The sequence below is a fragment of the Strix aluco genome, chromosome 1 (assembly GCF_031877795.1).
Source record: "Strix aluco isolate bStrAlu1 chromosome 1, bStrAlu1.hap1, whole genome shotgun sequence".
Classification (NCBI taxonomy): Eukaryota; Metazoa; Chordata; class Aves; order Strigiformes; family Strigidae; genus Strix; species Strix aluco.
Genome location: NC_133931.1, coordinates 140,900,385 through 140,922,118, shown reverse-complemented (window position 1 = coordinate 140,922,118; position 21,734 = coordinate 140,900,385). Strand labels below are relative to the sequence as shown.

The window sequence follows — 21,734 nt, the reverse complement described above, 5'->3', positions numbered from 1 at the left end:
CCGTACTGCAAGAAACTCTCTAACAACAAAAGAAAGTTAGCTAGAAATGACAATTTCTCCAGATTCCTGGCCCTGCCCTTTCCTAAGCAGCATAGTTGAAGCCATTCAAATCCAGAAACGCATTAAGATTTTCTAATCCGCTTTGAAATTTGAAATTCAAACAACCCCAGACTGCCGAACTCCACCAAAATATTCCCAGGTCCTAATTGTTTTCCGAGGGAAAATGTCATGGAGAATAATCGCTGGGAATCAGGAGAGAGGTCTTATCTGCGCACATTATTTTTCTGCTGTGTTTGGGGGATTAATGCGTGCGAGTTTGTTTTCCTTTAGGCATGGCAAGTGGCGTTCTGCGATTTGAAATGTAGTTTACCTTATCCTTTGAAAGAAATACTTGAGTGCAGTGTGTCATGTCTAAGCGTAAAGCCAATTAAAGATTAGGCAACTCTCTTAATGTGTGTTAACTAGTGACTTTGCAAGACATAACTTTCTCTAAACCAGAAGTAGAACAATCTGATGGAAAGTCATCCGTAAATTACAGCTCTGCAGCCTTGCTTAAACCCTGCAAACGCCCTAATTGCAGAACATTACGGGGAAATTATTATTCTGCCATTTCCTTACATTTAATAAGTATGTATCTGTGGAAGGGTGACAATAGAGGGGTTTGCAATCTGCTCCATGGGAAATTGAATGGAACAGATCATGAGGGGCGGATCTGGAGGTTTCGATTTCAAACCCTGCATACTGGAGCAATGCCTTTTCCCTCCCCGCAAATACAGATTTAACGCATTGAATGCAGACATAAGTAAATCTCCTGACCAAGTTAAGACGTCGCTTTGCTTTCTTAGCTCTACCTCTTTCCCGCCCTTAAAATCTCCCCGATTTGTTGCTAGAGTTGCTAGCCAGAGCGCAAAACCAGAGCTCCCACAGCCGCCTGGTCATCTTTAAAAATATTATCCCTTTCAAATTAAAGCATCCTCACCAACGTCTCTCTGGAAGGCAAATACTCATGGACCACCACAGTCACATGTTCCTGTAGCTACATGCACAAACAGTACCAAATCTGACACAGAGAGCGTGCAAAATTTTACAGGGATTTCGCCTTATAGCACGCATAAGGAATCTTTTCTATATCCTCTCCCCCAAAAAAATGTCTTTTCAATAATAATATTTGCTATGAAGGTTATTGGGTAATTATTGCAATTTTGTGGAACAGTCCTTGCTTGAGGTGAAGTCTGTCTCTGGATAACAAATGGCAGCCCGTGCAGTTCACTGCCAGGTTAAGTAAATGCAGAAAAGATAAATCTGCACACCCTAGGAATCACCAGCAGAGCTCGCTTTAGACCAAGTTCACAGTCAACTCGTTTGCCTAGACAAGGCTTCGCAAACAATTAGAGTTGTTTCTTTATGTTTAAATCAAGGAGAAATGACTAAGCCCCTCGCAGCAGAGAGCTGCAGCTTTTCCCCCAACGCTCGTCGCCACATTCCTTCCAACCTCACGCCCAGAACTTACCCAGCATTTCACCTGCAATTGTAACCATATAGCGCCTTTGAGTAACAGGCTTCCCTCCAACGCTGCCGAAAGGCTGTGCGCACTGATCTAACAGCACTTTACAAAGCTGAGAGATTAAAGAAAAGAAAAGGAAAGGGGAAAAAAAAAAAAAAAAAGAAAAGGCAATAATTAAAAATGCAAAAGTATCCGATTTCTCAACAGCAAGAAGAAGGAAAAAGAAAAAAAAAAGCCCTTAGAAAGCTGGGGGAAACGGCAGAACTATTGAAACAAACAGTGCGAGTCTCTTACTCCTAAAAGAAGCTGCATAGCTTTTGTATATCTTTGTGGTTAAGGGCGTTACAACTGCAGGTCAAAAAGTTGAGGGTCAAAAGTTTACGTTTTGCACCACTCTTAGTCATTCGCCCAGACAGAGTTTGATGTCAATGTTATAGCCGAGATCTTGACTATCAGCACAAAAGATAAAATAGCTTTGAGTTACGTGTGTATCACAGTATGGACTCCAGGTGAACCCTACTGGCTGAATGACCTCAATTACCGAGGAAAGGATAGAAAATTCCTCTTTTCAAGAGTAATACACGTTGTATTTCATCGTGAATTATCGGCCACATTTGTGTCTGAATATCTCGGGTTCAGCCGCGGCAGGTAAACACGCGTGTCCCCCACAGCAGCCGCTGATGCTGCCTCCTCCGAGAGTCAGGTAGCAAAATGTTTCACCCTTGTTTATTATATAATAACATGCTTTAAGAGGTTTAATGTTAAGCCTTCTCACTTTGCAAAATGGCAGGAAGATAAGATAGGAGCGACGCTAATAACGCGTGTATCGATCCCAGCCGCGTCTTTGTTTTCGCTCTCATTTCTGTAGCGACCGCTAAACTGTGCTTAAACAGGACATGCTGGAGATAATGCGGGTTATATGTCTGGTCCGAAGGAGCTCGTTCAAAATGCGGAGCGGTGGGGCCGTGTTGTACTACCCATGGCAAATGTTGCGGAGAAGCTGGCGCCTTGAGCCGCTCCGTGATTTGGGGGGTCCTCACAGACCCCTGGAACTACCCGGGGCAGCAGTTCCCAGCGAAATGGGGAGCGGGGAGGGATTTTTCCCTCCCTCCATCCCCCTGCTCCCACCCCACCCCCATCCCCGGCCCCCCCGAGGAAAAGTTTCGTGGCATTTTTTTTTGCGCAGGGAGTTATTCCCACACCGCTGGGATTTTTTGTTCCCGGGGCCGTCTCGGTGTCGAAGTTTCAGCTCCCTCGGTTAGGCGTGTATGTAGGGAGAACTGGCTAATATGGCACGGGGAGTTTCATTCTGGGGGAGACCACTGCAAACCGGATTCAGCCTGAAATGATGAGGATGAGGGAGAGGATATTCCCAAATATTCATAAGCAGATATGAAAAAGTGTGGAGGAGGGGACTGGGCAATGAGGAAGCCCGAGACAGAGCGCACCTCACCCCAACCGTGCGTTGCTGCCTTCCCACCCCCAAGGCAGGAGGCTACCCCGGCCTCCGTGTAGCTGGTCCGCGTGAATTATTTGCCAGAGACACAGCTGGATCGTGGCGGGCGAGCGCTATTTCTTGGAAGCAAATATGCGAGAGGTTCAATTTCAGATTAGCCAAAGTGATTATTGGGAGATTTTGCCTCAAGTACCTGCCGAAGCCTGGCAAGTATATAATGCAAGCGTTTGCTCGGCGTGTAGACGTTGGTCACAAGTTGCTGCTGTTGCTCACTTGCAGCGAGCCCTGGCATTGCACTTTTGGGGAGCCTACCCTCGCTGGAGATAGTATATAACCTTTCACATCCAGAGTATTTATTTGGTGTAAGAGCGAAGCCTGATAACAAGCTAAAAACCGTAGCCAAATATCTATTTTCTTAGAGAATAGCAGGCGGATTGTTTCCAAGAATAACAATGCGTCTTTGATATACCCAGAACGAAAGCTGTTGCTATAACTGGCTTACTCAAGAGTAGGTGACTGAAATCCATTTGTTTCCTCACCAAAACAATCAGTGGCTCGAATTTCATATTTTCAGTCTGGTTTAGAATAAAAATATCAGTGAGAATATTGAAACTGCGACTTCAGTAAATATTGACTCTTCTGAACTCTCGTTTAAATTATTCCTTTTTTTTTTTTTTTTTTTTTTTTTAAAAAAAACGGCAACAACCTGGAGCAGAACAGTTAACAATTTGAGACGAACTCTTTTTGTCCTTTCACTCCCTGCATTCAGCACACTGTTCTCTGGCGTGGAAGGTCTGCTCAAAAGACCATTCATTTAAAATCCGGGCACAAATCACATTTTACGTGTGTTTATTTAACCGCGCCAGGACAGAGCCAGCAAATCTCGCCAATCACCCCGTGGTTACGAGGAGCCCCAGTGCCGGAGAAGTCACCGTTTTTACCAAATGCTGAACTTGGGGTAAAACTGCCAGCATTGCCCCGGCAGCGAGGATAGGAAAGGAGCGCTCCCGCCCGCGGAGGCAGGAGCAGCCTTGGGGGCTGTATCATTCCCGGGAACAAAGGAGGGAATACAGTCGGTACATTCCATAACGTTTACATTTTCCCGCGATTTTTTCTTAATTTTCCCTTAGAAGTAGTGACCTGGGCAAAGCACCCCGCTATCTAAAAGACACTGTTATAGACCTTTTAGAAAAACTAAGTCCAAGGCCGAGGTGAACTTCAGGTCACCGCGTCTAACAAATATGAAAATGTCGCCTGGTGAAGGGCACGCCTTGTTATTTAACAAAGACTGTCAATGTGTAAGATTAATAAGAAACAAAATGCACACGGTGTCACTTTTCGGTCACTTTGAAACTTGGGACAGCCTCGCATTCAAGAGGGGAAAGCTGGGGCTAAATATATTCAAAATGGTTCAAATCAAATTCAAACGAGGCTGCTAGTGCGATTCTTCCTCCTCCTACCGCTCTCGGTGGAGGATGCCCGGGCATGGCGAAAGGTTGACTTGAAGTATTATTATTATTACTATTACTATCACTATTACTATTCTTGCCGTTGTTATTATTATTTTCTCTTTCGGGGTAATTACGACCTAGCCGCGCATGTGGAGGGTAGCAGGAGTGCTTGCCTGTTTCACAAGAAAAAGGGGATCCCCCTTTTCCCCCTCTTTGGGTATGTATGAGGTTGCCTCTTCTTGGTGCATGAAAATTGACTCTCTCTCTCTCAACTTAATCTCCTCCTCGGCCAGCCTCGGCCAGGAAACTCTCGCTCCTTTATTAACTGATTAAAGTCTCCTTTGCCAGTGAAGTCGAACCTTGAGTCCTTCTGGAAAAATAAGGGAGCTGGCCTATTTTTTCCTCTCCTTTTCTTTCTTTGAGAGCTTAGGATGATGCTACAAGTTTGTTAAAGGGAAGTACCGGGGAAAAAAAGGGTTTCTGAGATTGTTTATTACAGTCATAAATCTTGCAGTAAAATGTCGAAATGGCCGTGTGCAAGATAACACTTGGTGGTCTTGGCTGGGTTCTTGTTTATGATAACAAAACCACAAAGACATGGAACAGGCCTTTTGGAGGTCCTGCCTCAGCACATCTTCACAGGCTAATAGAACCACACGAAAAAAACAGACTTGAGCCGAGCAGCTCAGGTCACCTTGCAGATTTACAGTCGTATACAAAATTGCATCTCTCTCTCTGTAACCGAGCGCCAGAGCCCCACGGTAGAGAGAGCCGCGGTGAAACAAGTATACTTTGAGATCTAATCACGGTAAATAATAAGAAACAGAGCCTGGTCAGCTCGCCCAATATAGCGCTGAGCTTACAAACCGAGACACCACTTTTCGTTGTGTTTTACCGCGGCTTGGGAGCACGGCAGCCTCCTGTAGTGCTCCGGCCACGGGGGCTCAGGACTTACGCCGAGGATAATATTTACGATAACCCGGTGTAATTCATCTGGTGCTGGCCGGCAGGTATTTGTACATATGTGTCTGTATGTGTGCATGTATCTCTCTACGCCGGGAAAATGCTCTCTGCTCGTGGTGGACTTTGGCAAACCTTTCTTTTTCTTTTTTTTTTTTTTTTACGGTCATGTAGGTGGGAGTTTTATTCTTTTACAACATGGGTTGCTGTAGGTTTAGGGTTTGTTTGCTTTTTAAAAAATATAAACAAAGCGGTCTCTCTTCTCCTGTCAAATGCGTGTTGTTGAGCTGTTGCGGCTGCCTCTGTGTGCGTGTGTGTAACCGCATTTCCTCTCCACGCAGAGTAAATAGAGAAACTTATCTATTACCCCAGTTAAAGAGTTCCATAGATGTGCCGTTGGAAATGAGTAAGTAAATGTGTTTTAACTCTCTTTACAAATTAGACATTCGATAGGAGGAGGAAATGAGTGATTGTTTAGATAAGTACCCCAGTATACCCAAGTGCTGGAAATGTTCTAACATATTACAAGCCGCCTGCAATGTGAGTGCGTGCGTGTGTGTGTGTGTGTGTAAAATATAAATCGATACGGTGTGTGTCTTGTTAGATAGAATATATATTCAAATAGAATTTTATTGCATGTATCCATTATCTATAAAACTGCAAAAGACAATAATCTGAATTTAAACCAGGGTAACTGTTAATGTAATATCTTTAGGAGGGCAAGATCTAAACCGTATCATATTTACGCTTGATATAGTAGATGTATTTTCCCATACCGGCAGAGGAGATTACGCACTCAGCAATTATATTCTCGAAGGGTGCAGTAAACATTTCTATGTGTTTATATGCTTTCCTGAAAAGGAGCAAAAAAAATCCGAAAAGTTCGCCTCCAACTCCGAATCTACAAGACTAGCTGACGTTCAATAAGTTTGTTTTTTTTTTTTTTCCCTTAGAATAAGAGCGTAATTAGTTTAACCATCAAATTTCAATTACCTAAGGTCAGGGCGGTTGCCTCTTTTCCCTCTGAGCTGCAAATATCGTTAACAGTGTCAGTTTTAGCAGCGCAGAAGTGCCCGAGTGCCCTCTCCCTCCTACGCCAGGGTTTGCGAGTTACTTCTGCGAAGGCGCTAGCGATTTCTCGTGGAAGAGATAATTAAGAAATAAACCCAAGACGAGGCATACCAAACGGACGGGCTTAAATTCGTAGTTTGGAAAACGGCTCCTCCGCGGGGAGGGATGCTGGCAGTGAGCCCTGCGACTGCCGGTAGGAAGTATTTGATACCGTCGTGTCCGCCTTCCCCCCTCTCCCTTCCCCCTCTCTTCCCCGTTATTTTCAGGCTCACTATATCCCCCACGCCCCGCAAGCCGCTCGAGGACTTTCCTCGGCCTCCCCGCCACCTTCACGCTAACTTCTGCATCCGTTCCTCCGGGCAGCACGGCTCCAGCGGTGCCAAGGGCTACTAGCCCTCGGGCCGCCGCCCGCCCGCGGTCCGCAGCAGCGGGGCGCTGGGGGCAGACCCCGAGGGGTTACCGGTGGCCTGTGCCCGGGGGCCGCGGCCGCCCTCTGCCTGCCTGCGCGCAGCCCCGGCTCCAGGCGCTGGGAGACGGGCTGCTTCGAGAAGGATTGTGCAACGGCCGCCTTGTGCAATGCCTGCCTGCCTCCCCCCGGATCGCGCAGCTGGGCTGCGCTCCGCTTCCTCGCCCCGCTTCCTACGCTCTCCCGCGGGGGAACGGAGGAACAAAAAGTGCTGGAGGGGGGGGTGGGGGGGGTGGGGCAGGGAAAGGCTGTCAGAGCTGCATTAGTTTTATCGTGCTTGACACCGCGACTGCCGGGTGCGGCCCGGCCCGGCGGGCGGGAGGAGCCGGGGATGCTGGTGAGGAGCGGCGGCGGGGCAGGGGCGTCCGGTTCCCCCGTCGGGGCGCCCCCTCGGCGGGCAGGAGGCCCGGCGGCAGTGGCCCCCGCGGTGGCTACGCGGGCGCGGAGCTGCCCCGCGGTCGCTCGCCCTCCTTCCATTTCCTGATCCGGGGTCCGCGGCCCCGCGCGGTAATTGGCGCTGGCGGTCAGGTGGTGATGGGGTGGCGGGGGGTGCGAGGGGGAGGTGGGGGGGTGTGTGTGCGCGGGTGTGTGTTGTGTGTGTTGTAGGCGCTCCAGGGGTGGGAAGAGAGGAAGGGAGGGGAGTGCGGCGGGGAAGGCGGGGGGGGGGAAGCTGGAGGCCCAAACTTTGGCAGCGGCGAGCACTTGACAGCAGCGGGAGGGGGAGAGGGAGGGAGGGGAGGGAGGGGGGGAAGGGGAGGGGCCTCGCCGAGCCCAGAAAAACGACAACGCGAGAAAAATTAGTATTTTTGCACTTCACAAATTAATGACCATGAGTTCGTTTTTGATAAACTCCAACTACATCGAGCCCAAATTCCCTCCCTGCGAGGAGTACACGCAGCACAGCGGCAGCGCCGGCAGCTCCGCCAGCTACCACCCGCACCACCCGCACCACCCGCACGCCCCGCCGCCGCCGCCGCCGCCGCCGCCGCACCTGCACGCCGCGCACCCGGGCCCGGCGCTGCCCGAGTACTTCCCGCGGCCGCGCCGGGAACCGGGCTACCAGGCTCCCGCGGCGCCGCCAGGGCCGCCGGGGCCGCCTCCCGAGGCGCTCTACCCGGCGCAGGCACCCTCCTACCCCCAGGCGCCCTACAGCTACAGCAGCGCCGGCAGCGCGGCCCCGGGCCCCGAGCAGCCGCCCCCGGGCTCCTCGCCGCCGCCGCCGCCGCCGCCGCCGCCCGCCAAGGGCCACCCCGGCCCGGCCCAGCCCCTGCTCCCGGGCCATGCCCTGCAGCGCCGCTGCGAAGCGGCCCCCGCCGCCGGGGCCGGCACCGGGCCCGGCTGCCCGCTGCTGCCCGACAAGAGCCTGCCCGGGCTGAAGGGGAAGGAGCCGGTGGTCTACCCCTGGATGAAGAAGATCCATGTGAGCACGGGTGAGTTGCCCCTGCCGGGGGGGGGGAGGTGGGGATGCGCCTGCAGAGGAGGGAAGGGGGGAGGGTGCTCCAGGGGCCGGGATGGGTCGTTGCGTGTGTGGCTTTTCTTTCTTTCTTTTCTTTCTTTCTTTCTTTCTTTCTTTCTTTCTTTCTTTCTTTCTTTCTTTCTTTCTTTCTTTCTTTCTTTCTTTCTTTCTTTCTTTCTTTCTTTCTTTCTTTCTTTCTTTCTTTCTTTCTTTCTTTCTTTCTTTCTTTCTTTCTTTCTTTCTTTCTTTCTTTCTTTCTTTCTTTCTTTCTTTCTTTCTCTCCTTCTCCCTCCGCGTTTCCTAATAAAAAAAAAAAAAAAAGTGAGAAACCTTTTGTATCCGGGGTCCTTTATCAAAAGATTTACGAGACGCCAAACTGTTAGGGCAGTAATTATAGCCCCCATAAATTTAATTGCCCTGCAGTGGCTCTGGGCCATGTGTCTTTGAAGCTTTTCTTCTAACCCAAATGCCCATCACCATTTTTTATTGCTCCTCGATTGTCCCCACTGTCGATAGGCTGTGAAACAATTTTTCTTGCCGTTTATGTATCTTATGTGAACCTGGTGTCAAGTTATTATATAATGATTATGTTCCATCGCTCCCCCCCCCCCCCCTTTCTTTCCCCTCCGCGTGTGTGCCTGTGTGTGCACGTTTCAGTCAATCCCAATTACAACGGAGGGGAGCCCAAGAGGTCTCGCACTGCCTACACCAGACAGCAGGTCCTGGAGCTGGAGAAGGAGTTCCACTTCAACCGCTACCTGACCAGGAGGCGACGCATCGAGATCGCGCACACCCTCTGCCTCTCCGAGCGCCAGGTCAAGATCTGGTTCCAGAACCGGCGCATGAAGTGGAAGAAAGATCATAAACTGCCTAACACAAAGATGCGCTCCTCAAACCAGTCCACACTGAGCCAGCAGTCCAAAGCACAGACACAGGGCCACCCCCATCCGCTCGATGGGGCTACACCCAACGCAGCCGCGCTATAAATACGGTTTTGGTTTGATATGGTTTGTTTTTTAAATATATATATATATATTTACCTATCTATTGGGGTTTTCCAGCTGCCCCGTGGTGGGGGCTGGCCGTTTGGACCAAACAACTGTGTAAAACAAAACAGGAGCGGGAAAGGAAGACGAGACGTGCCCAAGAACGGGCACATGTTTAAACCAAAACCCGGACGATTGTCTACATTGTATATAGATAATGGTTCCATGCCCATCATTTTTTTTCTATTTATGGAAACACTCTCTTGCCCTCGGTGTAAGAGAGGGCTGGATGCTGTCGCGGACGAATTCTCTGTACCTAAGACGGACTCTTTTTTATTTTTTTGTTCTTTTTTTTTTTTTTTTTTTTTTTAGAGAACACTTTAAAAATAAAAGACGGTTAAAACAAAGCAAAGACCTCGTGAGACACTTGTGTAAGGCATTGACTTGAATAGCGCTGTTTCGAGGCGTGTTCGTGGATTCCCGTGTGCGTGTGTGTGTGTGAGGGTGCACACGCACGTATGTACACACACCAACACGGGAGAGAGAACGAACACGTCCACGGGAGGTGAAAGACTTACGAAAAATGTCCCCTTACGCTGCCTAAAGGAAAACGTTTTCTGTATCAAAGGTAACTTAACTGGTTTTAAGTGTAGCCCCCGCAGTAGCTGTGATCTATTAGTTTTTCTCCACATTCCCTATTGCATTTATTTAAAGAAATATTGCTATAAAGGCTGTTGCTGTCTTCATATTTGGCACCGTCTAAATCGTTTGGGTCCATGTACAATTTGTGGATTTTTGGTGTAATGTATAACAGTGCCAAATGCTGGTAATAAAGATTATTCTGTACAAAAGAATTAAACGCTTGAAACACAAGTCCACTCAGTGCTGTTTCATCCACCTTGTGCTTGGCTGGTGTTGGCACCAGGAATGGAAAACAACGGTTTAACATATTGTTTTAACTTGGATTCATCTTGTCACTAAGGTAATGGTTGCTTTAAATATAGTGAAAAACGTCCTGACTCCTAATCGCCTGGCTGGGAAAAAGAGCGCTGTAGGACGAGGAAAGGTGCTTCTCTGTATAGGTGAGTGATATTCTCTTCGGTGGACAGAACCAGCCCGACTGTCCATCGCTGTCCATCACTGTCCGTCTGACTGTTTTCATCTGCGTTACAGAGAAACCGTGCTTCTACTGGGAACCAATAAGCTCCCACGACGGGTTTTGCTGGAGGAGAAGTCACACATGCTCCCCGTGCTAACACTTTCAATCTGTAGCCAGTCGTGATTTATTTGTTCATTTTCGCCCGATGATGATTTCTCAGTTGGCTAGCACTTTTCAGGGGGAATACATGGGCGGTAACATAGAGTTTCTCTAAGCTGCCTTTTCTGTTTCTGTTTCCTTTTATTTTCTTTTTAAGAATATTTCAAAATGTGTTGAGAAAGCCCCGGCAGAAACATGAATTTGGGTGCAACTCAGGAGGTTTATTTGACCGAGCTTGTCAAAACGGCTGTGGCAAAATGGGATTCAAGTGGTTCCAGCTCAGGCTGCGCATCTCACTGCTTCCAGGCGGCTAAGGAGCGCAGGCAAAGCGGAGCTGCTAATGGGGAGCCTTTCTCAGGGCTTCCCAACACAGAATAGCACTGAGCTGGGTAGGAAAGGGCTTGGAAAGCAGCTCAAGTGCTAGTAAATCTTCCAGGGAAGGCCTGAAGGCCAAGACTTACTCACCCAAATATATCTGAGAAGGATTTTTGAATCAGTGCTTCTCTTCATGTGAGTGAGGCCACCAGGACCGGGTGCATCATCACCCTCTGGGTGAGGTAGCACCAGGCCCCAAGGGTGCTGCCAGCACCCCTGCCCGGCCACCCAATACAGACCAGACCCTCCCGGAAGAAAGTGTAATGTGCCACTGGCAGAGCACGGTCAGCATCAAGGAGGTGGCAGCTGTAAATACCCACAGCAAACACTGCTGTCTCCAAACCTGACCAAGGAGCAGGCCTGAAAAACACGCTTCCACTCACATATTGCTGTTTACTGAATCCTGAACTGCCAGCTGCCTCCTTATCAAGGGAGAAAAATATGGCTGTAAGTGAGGTAACTACTATCCGCAAGCGCGTAACTCTTCGTTTTGTTTATTGCTTCAGAATCCCTCAATAAATTTAGAGCCAAAATTAGCACGACAGAGCAAAATTCCAGCTGAAACGTATTAACTGGCAATGCAGGATTTCTTTAGTGTGCAGCCTCTGCGTATAAACCTGGTTTGCTCCCATTGTAAAGAGAAATGAAATCACGCTGCAAATAGCAATTTTAGCGAGAATCATTAATCACCTCCTACAATAAATACTTCTTTGTAATTCAACAGCGGTTCTGAAAGGCATTCTCTTGGAAAAGTCTGTGAAGACGCAAAGGATTTTCCTGGAAAAAAAAAAAAAAAGTGGTCATGTGTAAAGACACAGCATCTTGGCTGTCTGCTAAAAAAATGTACACTCTCTTGTTGGAGATTGAACCGCGGACTGCAAAATACCCCATGGCAGATTATCGTCGTTTAAGGTAAATTTTCCTTTTTCCCCCTTTCCCCCTCTGCCTGTGCTGGGAGCGGGACGCTGCTCTGAGGCTGGGAGCCCTCTGCTCCCCGTCCGATACCGCCCGTCTTTACAATAACTTCGAAAATTACATCGTCCAGTTTAAATTCTCGCATTGTGCTCCCTTTGCTAAGGCAACCGGGAGTTCACCGAGAGGACAAATTTTCTATCCCATTAATTGTTTTTTTTAGAGGAGCAGACTGACCCTTCAAACCCTTGACCTTTAAAGACAGTATTCTTTTTAATCCGGCACTTGGACCTAAATGTCTCTTCCCCCCCCTCCTCTCTCCCGCTCTCCCCGTGTCTCTCACACACGGATTTATCTGCTCTGGCCACAAAGGCGAGCGCGGCCCAGAACGCTGGAAGTGGAAGTTTGTCAATATTTCAAAGAAAGACCAAATCACCTCGGAGTCAATTTGCTGGCCGCAGGGAACGCCACGCCGTTAACCCCGGTACCCACCTCCCCTCCACCCACCAAGAAATATGCTCCTTTGCCAAGATCCCCCTCCTCGTTTCTCCTGCAAGCTCTTGCTATATCTGGTGTTTTATTACACGGGGAACTCAGCTGTGACAAGCGCCTTGTGGTATTTAATAACTGGAGCCATCCTGTATTGGAGGACTATCCAGTGCTGGGACTGTTTTTTTCTTTTTTTTTTTTTTTTTCCTTCAGGGTGCTTGCCGTCCCGTGGCCTTCTTGCCCCGTGTTTGTAAACGAGGAAGGGGTGGGGGGAGCCCTCACACAGGCAGAGATTTTGACAGACATGAAACTCCAGCCCCCCCCCGGCCCCCCCCCCCGCCCCGTCCAGAACTGCGGCCCGATCCCGGGCCCGCCCGCCGTTCCCACACCCCCGCCGGAGCCGGCGCGGCCCCGGGGGCCCCCGCACGTCGCGGCCCCGGGGAGGCGGAGGCTCTTGCTGGGACCGGAGCCTCACGGCCTGGTCGGGCCACGACGGGGTGGGACCCTCTATGTCTCCCCAAGCCCAGCCCACGCGGGTCCCGGTGGGGTCGGGGCTCCCCGCGTGGGCAGGGGAAGCTCCGCGGCCGCCTCCCCTCAGCCCCGGGCAGCCTTCCCGGCTCCGCCCGGGCCCGCGGACAGGCGGTACCAACCCGCGGAGGGCAGCCCGGGGGATGCCGCCCCTGATGCTCCCCTGTCCCCCTACCAGCAGCGCTCAGACACCCCCTCCCCGCTGCAGACAATAAGGATCTGAGTTCAAGTGGCTAATTTGGGGATGGGGTGGGGGGTGTAAAGCTGCCCCATCTCGCTGTACAGAGCGGGACAGCCCCGTGTAATTAATGCCCAAGCGCTCTCCCTAGAAACTGAGGAGCTGTCAAAGCCAGCAGAGATTAGGGGACCCAAATGCGAGGATCCCTGCGCTCGCAGATAAAGGTGTTGCGTCTGTTCTGGGAGAGATATTGAAATTTTAATCTTTAGGGTCACGTGACTCATTAAATAATTAATGCAGATAGTCAGGAATGGATCCGGGGCCGTCAGTCCTCACTAGGAGTGATTCTCTCAGAAGTGAAACTCAACTCCTTATTACTGGAGTTTGTTTTTCTTTCTTTCTTTTTTTTCTTCCCTTCAAAAAAAGCCCACCTGATTTATCTTGAAAGATTCTAAACTTCTTAAGCAAGCAGTAGGGTCTGTGTTGGTAAGTAGGTAGTGTGTATTTCTAGCTTGATGACTTTAATTGTTTGTGCTTGCTTTGTCTTCTGAGCATTTGCTTAACAAGTTTAATATTTAGAAATGTTAAATCTTTGTTTTAGCTGCCTTGTGGTCACATTACGGCTTTTGGTGATTAAGTGTTACCGAGGCAAACACATTCGATAATGTTCTAATTCACACTGTGGAAGGCTGGGTGCCACAGTGCAGGAGGACCTGCTTTGTTCAATTTTCCTGGCGTTAATAAATCACCGGCTCCTAATGCAGGGCCAAAAAAGCAATGGAAAGGCAGTGAGCGTTGTAAAGGAAAAGTCATGGGCGAATTTCTCTATGACTCATTAGTCTGAACGATTTATGTACGAACTTAAAGTGCTGCAATGAATATTAGAGTTTGGGATAACAACAAATTAAAAAAAAAATGTCATAGCGTTTGTAAAGTGCTTTATTGCTACTTAGCAACTCTTTCAAGAAGCAGCATAGTTTAAAGGACTGTGGCAGTGTAAAATATGGTGGCGTGACTTAATAGCTCCAAAATAAATAACAGAAAGTAGCTGGCACCATTTTCAGATACATGCTCCATATTTAACACGAGTGGGGCAACCAGTCACGACACGCTTGATCGATGATTATTGCCGTTTGTAACATGACTATTGATTAGGGATCAAAACGGCTAAGGTATGAGTTTGAGCCTAAAATGCCAGGGGGTTCCCCCAGTGCCGAAGCCGAGCGGAGCAAAAGGTAGAGCTAAGAATAACCCCAGGCAGCAGCGCCCGGGCTCTGCGATTGCAGATTGAACTTTCCATTTTCTTTTGTGTTTGCCAGGAGATTTTAACAGCGCTCTCAAATTTATGAGACGGCAATAAACAGCTTAGTAGGCTATTATTGCATGATTTTATGTAGACTGGAGTTCAACACCAAATTTAAAATTATTAACGTAATTATGGAACTACTAAATTACCAAAGCAAAGCCTCTGCTCGAAAAGTTCTCCCAAGACAGACTTAATATTTCCAAGGCTTAGATGACACCCTTCCGCAAGAACTGCGTTATTCAATTATTAGCATTTACATTTACTGACAATTTTAAGATGCGTTAGATGGCTTTTATTAGCGAGAATGAATACGGGGGGTACATTATTATATCTGACAAATTCATATGTAAACGTGATTCAGTAAGTGGCATGCGAATAATCTGGCTATTGTCTTTTTGGATTGTGCAATATTGTTTATTTTAGGGGAAGAGAAGCCGTCCAGTTTTTTTCCCTCCTTCAATGGCTTGCAGTGTGGGTTTAAAAAAAAAAAAAAAAAAAATCGGGCTTTGGGCCCGATCCCGCTTCAGTGAGGTCAATTGTTAGTCTCTTATTGCGCTAGTGGTGGCAGAATCGGGCCCCGGCTAACTGTTTGAATAAAAGACCAACCACAATACGCCCCGCATTTAAACTGGAACCCTTTCCGCGTTTTATTCAGCAGAGATGAACACCACGACTTGTGTTTAATGTCTGTTCTTGATTAAATGATCCTAAACAAAGGTTTCCCAGAGGAAAATAAAGCAGACATTCATGTAACAAGAGTTTGGAATGACAATATTTCCAAACACTTGGAGACAGAAGGCATAGCTGTCTATGGGAAGCGGAAAAAAAAAAAAAAAAACAACCCCAACCAAACCAACCACACAACCACACGCTTTTATTTCTCGGCTCCCCGTGCTCTTCACCCGGGTGGGAACCCACGCTCCGCGCAGGGAGCCAGCTCCCGCTCCATCCCTGCCCTCTCCCCGCGCACCCGGCAAACCATGTATTGCCTATGAAGGAGCAAAATACCTCCCCCTGCGCTCCCCGGTAAGGCACTGTTTGTTGCTTGTTTGCAGGGAGCCCCGAAAAAAACCCGCTCGGCGGGGGCGGCGGAAGGCGGGAGCGCTCCAGCCCAACTCCGCGCAGCTGGAGGAGGTAAGAGCCGGGAAGCGGCCGCGCTGCCGGCCGCGGGTTTTGCGCCGATCGCAGCTGCAAGCGAGCCATTTGCCCCGTACCTGCATGCAGAACAAGCCTGCTGGAATGAGAGTTTGTTGGTGGTGTTGCTGTTGTGATAAATATTTAACCTAGCTGGATTTTTTTTTTTTTTCCCCCTGGCTTGGCTCTATTCATCTTCCGTGGGTAGTGAAGGCGCGTGTCTGGGCAGACAAAGAATGTACGGGACCTGAGTGATCGCCATCCTTATAAAGGCGAGGGGACAGGAAGGATGCAAAGACATTTGAAGAGCGAAAGAGGTTGAGAATTTCTTTGTCCATTCTTAGCTCCTTCCCAAATCAAAGGCGTAAGCGAGGGAGAGCGGGCTGGAGCCATGTCGGTGTTGAATGGCTTATCGCGGCTTGTCTGTTTGCCTCCTCCTCGAGGAGTTCCGCAGCCGGTCCTGCAAACGTGGAGTGCATGTGGGGATGTTAGAAAACCTGATTTTTGTCCGAGTGCATGCACCAGAACGGATCGCGAATAAGTTTCGGGTATTTGTCCGTCCTGGCCTGCTTTGCACGGGGCGGAGGTCGGTGTTTGGTGGTTCGGAGTTGCTGGAGTCCTTGATGCGCTGGGTCCTTTGGCAGGAGAAATGCAGTGCTTCTCATAGTGACCATTTTCTTACGCCGGCCGCCGAGAGGGGAGGATTACAGAGAATTAGCTCAAATTCCTGCTAGATTTACCTGCTTATTTTTGGACGCTGCTGTACAATTAGTATATTTTACTACCTTTTAAAAACGGCCATAAATTACAGGACTACAAGGGCTCTTTGTGTTGGCTTAATGGGCTGCTTAAATCTTAACTACAAAAAGTCGCTGCGAATGTCTATTCACTCTTGTGTTAGGAAATTAAAAGCGAAAACGCGGTACGAAGGAACCTTCCTCGAGTGGCAGGTACCCACAGCACTGCGTGCAGAGATATTTGGGATTGCTGAACTGACCCAACACTGGCAGACTCAGCTGAGTCTGAGCAGAACTTCTCCCACAAGGGCACAGTCGATAGCTCCATTCTTTTTATCTGTTTGGAAATGATCAAAGACCAGCTTTATCTCTATCAGACGCACAGATGTAGGTAAACAACTCTGCGCCCCAGCAGATTTCAAATCTTTCGAGGAAGCGAGGAAATAAATGCTTAGATCGTACGGTGATTCCCATTTCGTCTCCACATGGGAGTGATAGGCTTACCTCTTAACAACTGGTATAAAAGCAAACTTGAAAGACAGTAAAAATTCTAAATCTAATTATATTGAAGGTAACTTTAAATAGCGTAAGTGCTAAGAGTGGCTATCAATGCCAGAGCTGGCACAAAGGGTCTCTCTTAATGAAGGCACGTTATGAACTCAGATCTGTTTGTTGTTACCGAGCCTGGAATTTCAGCTCAGCTCAAAGCCATGTGTATCAAGAGCAGAAAAATCAGTAGCAGACCTACTGATAAATTCCACATTTTTCTGCTAGAAACCGGGTTTCAGGTCTCCAAATCATCGAGGTAATAAAACACAATGTTGAACGTCCAGAAACAGGAACAAAGCAATATATGGGGTGGCGGAGGAAATCTAGAGTCTGCGACTCGCGAGATCATTTGAATTTGTATTTGAAAACTCGGAATCACGATACTAGACCAAAGAAAGCTTTCTCCAAATTCGGCGAAAGGCTATAATTTTCAGCTGCGATCCAGGACAGTATAAAGTTAGGCAGACTTCCCCTTCCGCCCGCCCAAAGCACACCCTGTGGAAGGTATTCACACGTCAAGAAGTTACTTTTCTTAAGAATGAATTAGTTTCCCCACTACATACACGAAGTTAATTGTTAAACAGTAGTTTTAGGATTAACTTGACCATTAATACTAATAAAGACGTTCATAGAAACAGGGTTTTGAAGCCAATAGCCATACCTAGCGTTAAGGCATTTAAGCTGACTTATGATTGTGATTTATTGCTTTAGTAGTTTCTATTTGCTCAGGACTGTAACTTCTAAAGCCATCTTTCTGCTTTTGACGCAAAGCAGTCGATAACTTTTTACAACAGCCCCGAGAAAGACTTGCTCTGCTTTTTTCAACATCTTCTCCATTCCCCATTAATTTCAGTTTCATTGTTGCAGAATAACTTCTCTGTGTGTTTCTTTTACGGGATCTAAACGCACCGTACTTAAAGGAGCCTTCTCGAGTAAATATCAGCCTTGGTTTACGTTAAGCACCAGAGCTGAGGAGTTACCAGTCCTGCTGAGAGTTACAGACTTGGGCACGTCGTGCGTGGCTAACGCTCTCTCTTTTTCAAAGGTATAGAGTTTTTATTCCAGCCCTTAGTGAGGGATAATATATGTATGCCCTGCTACTAGCTTAGTCACTTCTATATGAAAAATTGCAAATTCTTCCTCTGTTGTAATGTCATGCTGACTTCACTGCAATGTCCACTGCTATACACTGTTACTGGTGGGTTTAAGTTCCAGTGGCCCACTTCTGCCATCCAAGCGAGAGTGTATAAGGCTTGCCCATAACACTGGATATCACCTTTAAAAAGAAATCCCCTTTTATTCTCTTCAGTGAAGTGCAGGTGAAACAGTAAGAGGGGCTATGCAGTTAGCTGAAAGTTTTCTTTGAGCTCGTGGGGGATGGTGGAAAGATTTAGGCAAGGGTGTATACACATCAGGATGCAAAATGCTGGAGTCACACAACTGGACCAGGAACACGTTAAAAGCGTGAACTATCTGCTTTTCTTTGACTCCTTCCAGAAAAGTTATGTGAGTTGGGGGTTTCTTTTGTTTGTTTAGCTTATTGTGTCAATAGCACAAGTTAAACAATCTTACAGGGAAGATGTGGTGTGTTCGCACACAGGCGAAGCTGCCTGGCTCGGGGGCTGCATACAACATTGCTCTTTTTTTTTTTTTCTTTATTTTTTTTTTTCGCCTTTAGGCAGAGCTCCCCCTCCCCATTTTTTTTTTCATCGTTAGAAACCTATAATTTTGTGCATCACTCAAACTAGCTGTATAGGAAATGCGTAAGCACAGGTTTAACAGCAAGGTCCCAAAAGGTTTTGCAAAATTCAGAGCCACGCCAGTGAAGGAAGGTGTATTCTTCATAGTGTGTTACAAGGACAAAAATCAACTAGCCTCTTAGAAGAGACTCTTTTTTGCCTTTGTCAGGTAATTATAGGTCTTTTTAGTTTCTACAGGAGCCCTGATGTAGCGTGTGGGAGTTGAGCAAGCCCCGTACAATGGCAGGGTAGAGGCGGCTGGGGGTGGGGGGAAGGCTGGTAATCGTCCCATTTAGAAGGGGGCTGGAAATAATAGTATTAAGATTTGGGCTTTCTTCGGGGGTTGCAGAGGACATGCGACGTTGAGCAGCGTGGCGGGCCTGGGGAGTAAATGCCAGTTAATTAGACTAAGTATCAAAGTGCAGTGTAATCCCATATTATGAGAATTCCTTTTACCTTCCAATGGGCTTTGTGTAAGGAAATATTGGTGTGGGAGGAAAAAGAATCAAACCAATCTTCCCCCCCCGTCATCTCCATCGCGTGGATTTTTTTTTTTTTCCCCCTCCCTTAAAACTCTTCTTTAACATATTGGGTTAAGGCTTTAAAAACGAAAGGCTCGCGCGAAGAAACCCTGTTCCTTCAATGATTCCCTATTTCAAATAAAAGGATTTAAGTTGACGTATGACCACGTGAGCACATAATACAGCGCATTATTGTGGCATTTGGAGTGGAGACCCGGTCTGGCTCCGTCTGCGATTACGCTTTTCCAGTTTCTGTTCAGCGCAAGCACTGCTTTCTATTATTTTTTTTTTTTCCCTCCTGCCCCCATCACCGTCCCCGCAAGAGCTGGCCATTTCGCTGACAGCTTTCATTCCTTATGGAAAGGTTATTGTCGAGCCGAGAGGACGAAATGCTTCGTTAGAAAGGATGGATTTTATTTTAAGGTATTTCCGTTGATTGTTCATTTATGTGGTGAGTTATTGCTGTTCGAGGCAAAGGTCAGTAGCAGAGGCTGGAGTGAGTGCGTGTGTGTGCGTGCGGGTGTGTGTGTGCACCCGGAGCCAGGCTGCTTCCCCCTTTGTTTCAATTTGCTGCGGTAAATATTCAACTCTCCCCTCGCAGCGAGCAGAGCAGGGAGAGTTTGCTTCTTTATTTATTTTTCTCCATAGAGATCCCACACTGCTGTTGATGGCCAGCTGCCTCAGCTCCAGCCCCTCCGTTGCCATCTTATCGTTATTTATGATCGGCTGGAGATGGGAAGCGTCTTTTACTGTCGTGTTCGGATTTCCCCCCCCCCCCTTAATTTTATTTTATTATTTTATTTTATTTGTGTGCTTGTGTGTTTATTTATTTATGTATTTGGGGAAGTCGGAGAAAACGATGAGGGGGAGGAGCGGGGGGGGATGCTCCTCGGTCGGGGTCGTGCTCGAGTGTGCGGCGGCGGCGGCGGTTGTTGTTTTATGGGTGTTTGTTCGGCCGCTGCCGCTCCGTAAATCGATGAGCGTGCGATCGTGCTGCCATTTTATTTATGATGCTTTAGTGGTACTTTGTTTACCGTGCGCGGAGGGCTGCATGGGCGCTCAGCTCTGTGGCAAAGCTTCCCCTTCCCAAATGAGCCGAGGGGCTCTTTTCTTTATTTCTCCTCTGTGAGAAGGAGCTGAACCAAGAGCCAGCCACGGCTTCTATCAGTAAATCAGCCTTAGAAATGTGGGTTTTTTTCCTGTCGCTCTGAATGGGGATCTGGAAGGCGATGATAAAAAGGAGAGGAGTGGGAATTGTCTTCTAGGAAAACCTATACTAGTCCTAAATTCGTATGCATATCGTCGTTTACATAAACACAGATATATCCGTACGTATAAATATGTAAGTATTTGCATATAGTTATAAATCTGTGTGCGTAGCTAGATACAAAAAAATGCACTTTAAACGACGAAAATGAAAGATTACTTGGCTGTCCAAGGAGGCCAAAATGCCCTATAAAACGACATTTCCCCGGTGTGTCCCGGCTCTGGGAAAGGTCGGAGCGCTGGGGCTCGCTTTCCTCCAGTGTCCTCTGTGCCTCTCGCCTATTCCTGCTGTACCATTTTGTGCCCAGTTACCGGGTGCCTGCAATTACTCATCTTCTAAGGGGTCAGAAAGGGAGGGAGGGAAGGAGAAAGGAAGAAAAGCGAACGATGATAAAAACTCCGCTGAAAACAAATAAACGAGGTTATTTCCACTCGGAGCTATTCGCGGCCGTTCTGCAGAGACCTGCAGGGCGGAGATGTTGGGACTGGTTTCTCGCTTTCCTGCTCTTTAAGCCGCTCTCAGAGCAGAACTGACCCAAATAAATGCTATTTCCCCTTCTCGCCATACTGAAGCACGTTGTCCTTTCTTAGACCCGGCGTTTCTCTCTCTTCGGCCAGGGGAGGAGAGCTCTTTCGCTCCCAGCTGTGTGTCTAAAAGCCAAGGTTGGCTTTGCCTTCTTTTGAAATGAGCCAAAACGCGCCTCAAAATAAAGTGCAAGCTTTAATTGCAGCTCAATTACTTGGCAGCGTTTCCTCTGATTTATGACCCAGTTCGGATGCATATTGACCCAGTTAGAACACTCATAAATAACACAGTCCAGCTCTAGAGCAAAAGAAAGCAAGAAGAGTTTTGGAGGAGAGGGGGATTTCGGCGAGTTGTGTAAATAACCTCAGCCTGCTGAGCAAATAGCAGAGTCCGTTGCCGTTCTTTAGTGTTAGAGAATATAAACAGTAATTCAGATTAAGCACGGCTTGCTTCGATAGTCCAGTTCTTCTCTAAGGTAGCTAATATCCCCTCCTAACTCTCTAACGACTTGAACAGGCACCACTTCCAGAATTAGTCCCCCTTCTCCAGCAACTCCCCACCTTGCTATTTTATCCCTAAGAGATCCCCCCAAATCAGCCTGAATTATGGTGCTGCCTGCTTCCATTTCAGTGCATCCAAGGACAAAGCGCTCTACAGGCATTATTTTACTCGGAAACGAAGAGTAATTCCATGAAAGGGACTGAGTCCCGCCGAGTGGGAACCTTCGGGAAGAAAAGGCAGCTCATTTCTGACCCGGGAATCAGCCCCAAATGCTGCCGGTCCCTCCCCGAGCTGAGCCCTATCGCTCTCCGAGGAATGGAGCAGAAAGAAAATATTCGGCCTCTGGGAGGGAAAGACAGATAAAA

The 21,734-nt window shown here is 48.0% G+C and overlaps 2 protein-coding genes across 7 annotated transcripts in view; both read left to right on the top strand.

Annotated features, from left to right (window-relative positions):
* Positions 1-21,734, top strand: part of HOXA3 (homeobox A3) — a 47,457-nt gene that overhangs the window by 16,857 nt on the left and 8,866 nt on the right. For 3 of the 6 annotated variants that reach the window (XM_074837895.1, XM_074837867.1, XM_074837885.1), the window contains 2 exons: positions 11,708-11,895; positions 15,452-15,530. The exons of 1 other annotated variant lie outside the window; for it this stretch is intronic. The gene's annotated coding sequence lies outside the window, so the exon portion shown is untranslated. The remainder of the gene's footprint in view (positions 1-11,707; positions 11,896-15,451; positions 15,531-21,734) is intronic. 2 more of the 6 variants (XM_074837902.1, XM_074837877.1) reach the window with 2 other exon arrangements.
* HOXA4 (homeobox A4) lies at positions 7,689-10,223 on the top strand. Its single transcript, XM_074849451.1, has 2 exons — positions 7,689-8,338; positions 9,022-10,223. The coding sequence occupies exons 1-2, from the start codon at positions 7,732-7,734 to the stop codon at positions 9,348-9,350; spliced, it is 936 nt and encodes a 311-aa protein (XP_074705552.1). The 5' UTR covers positions 7,689-7,731; the 3' UTR covers positions 9,351-10,223.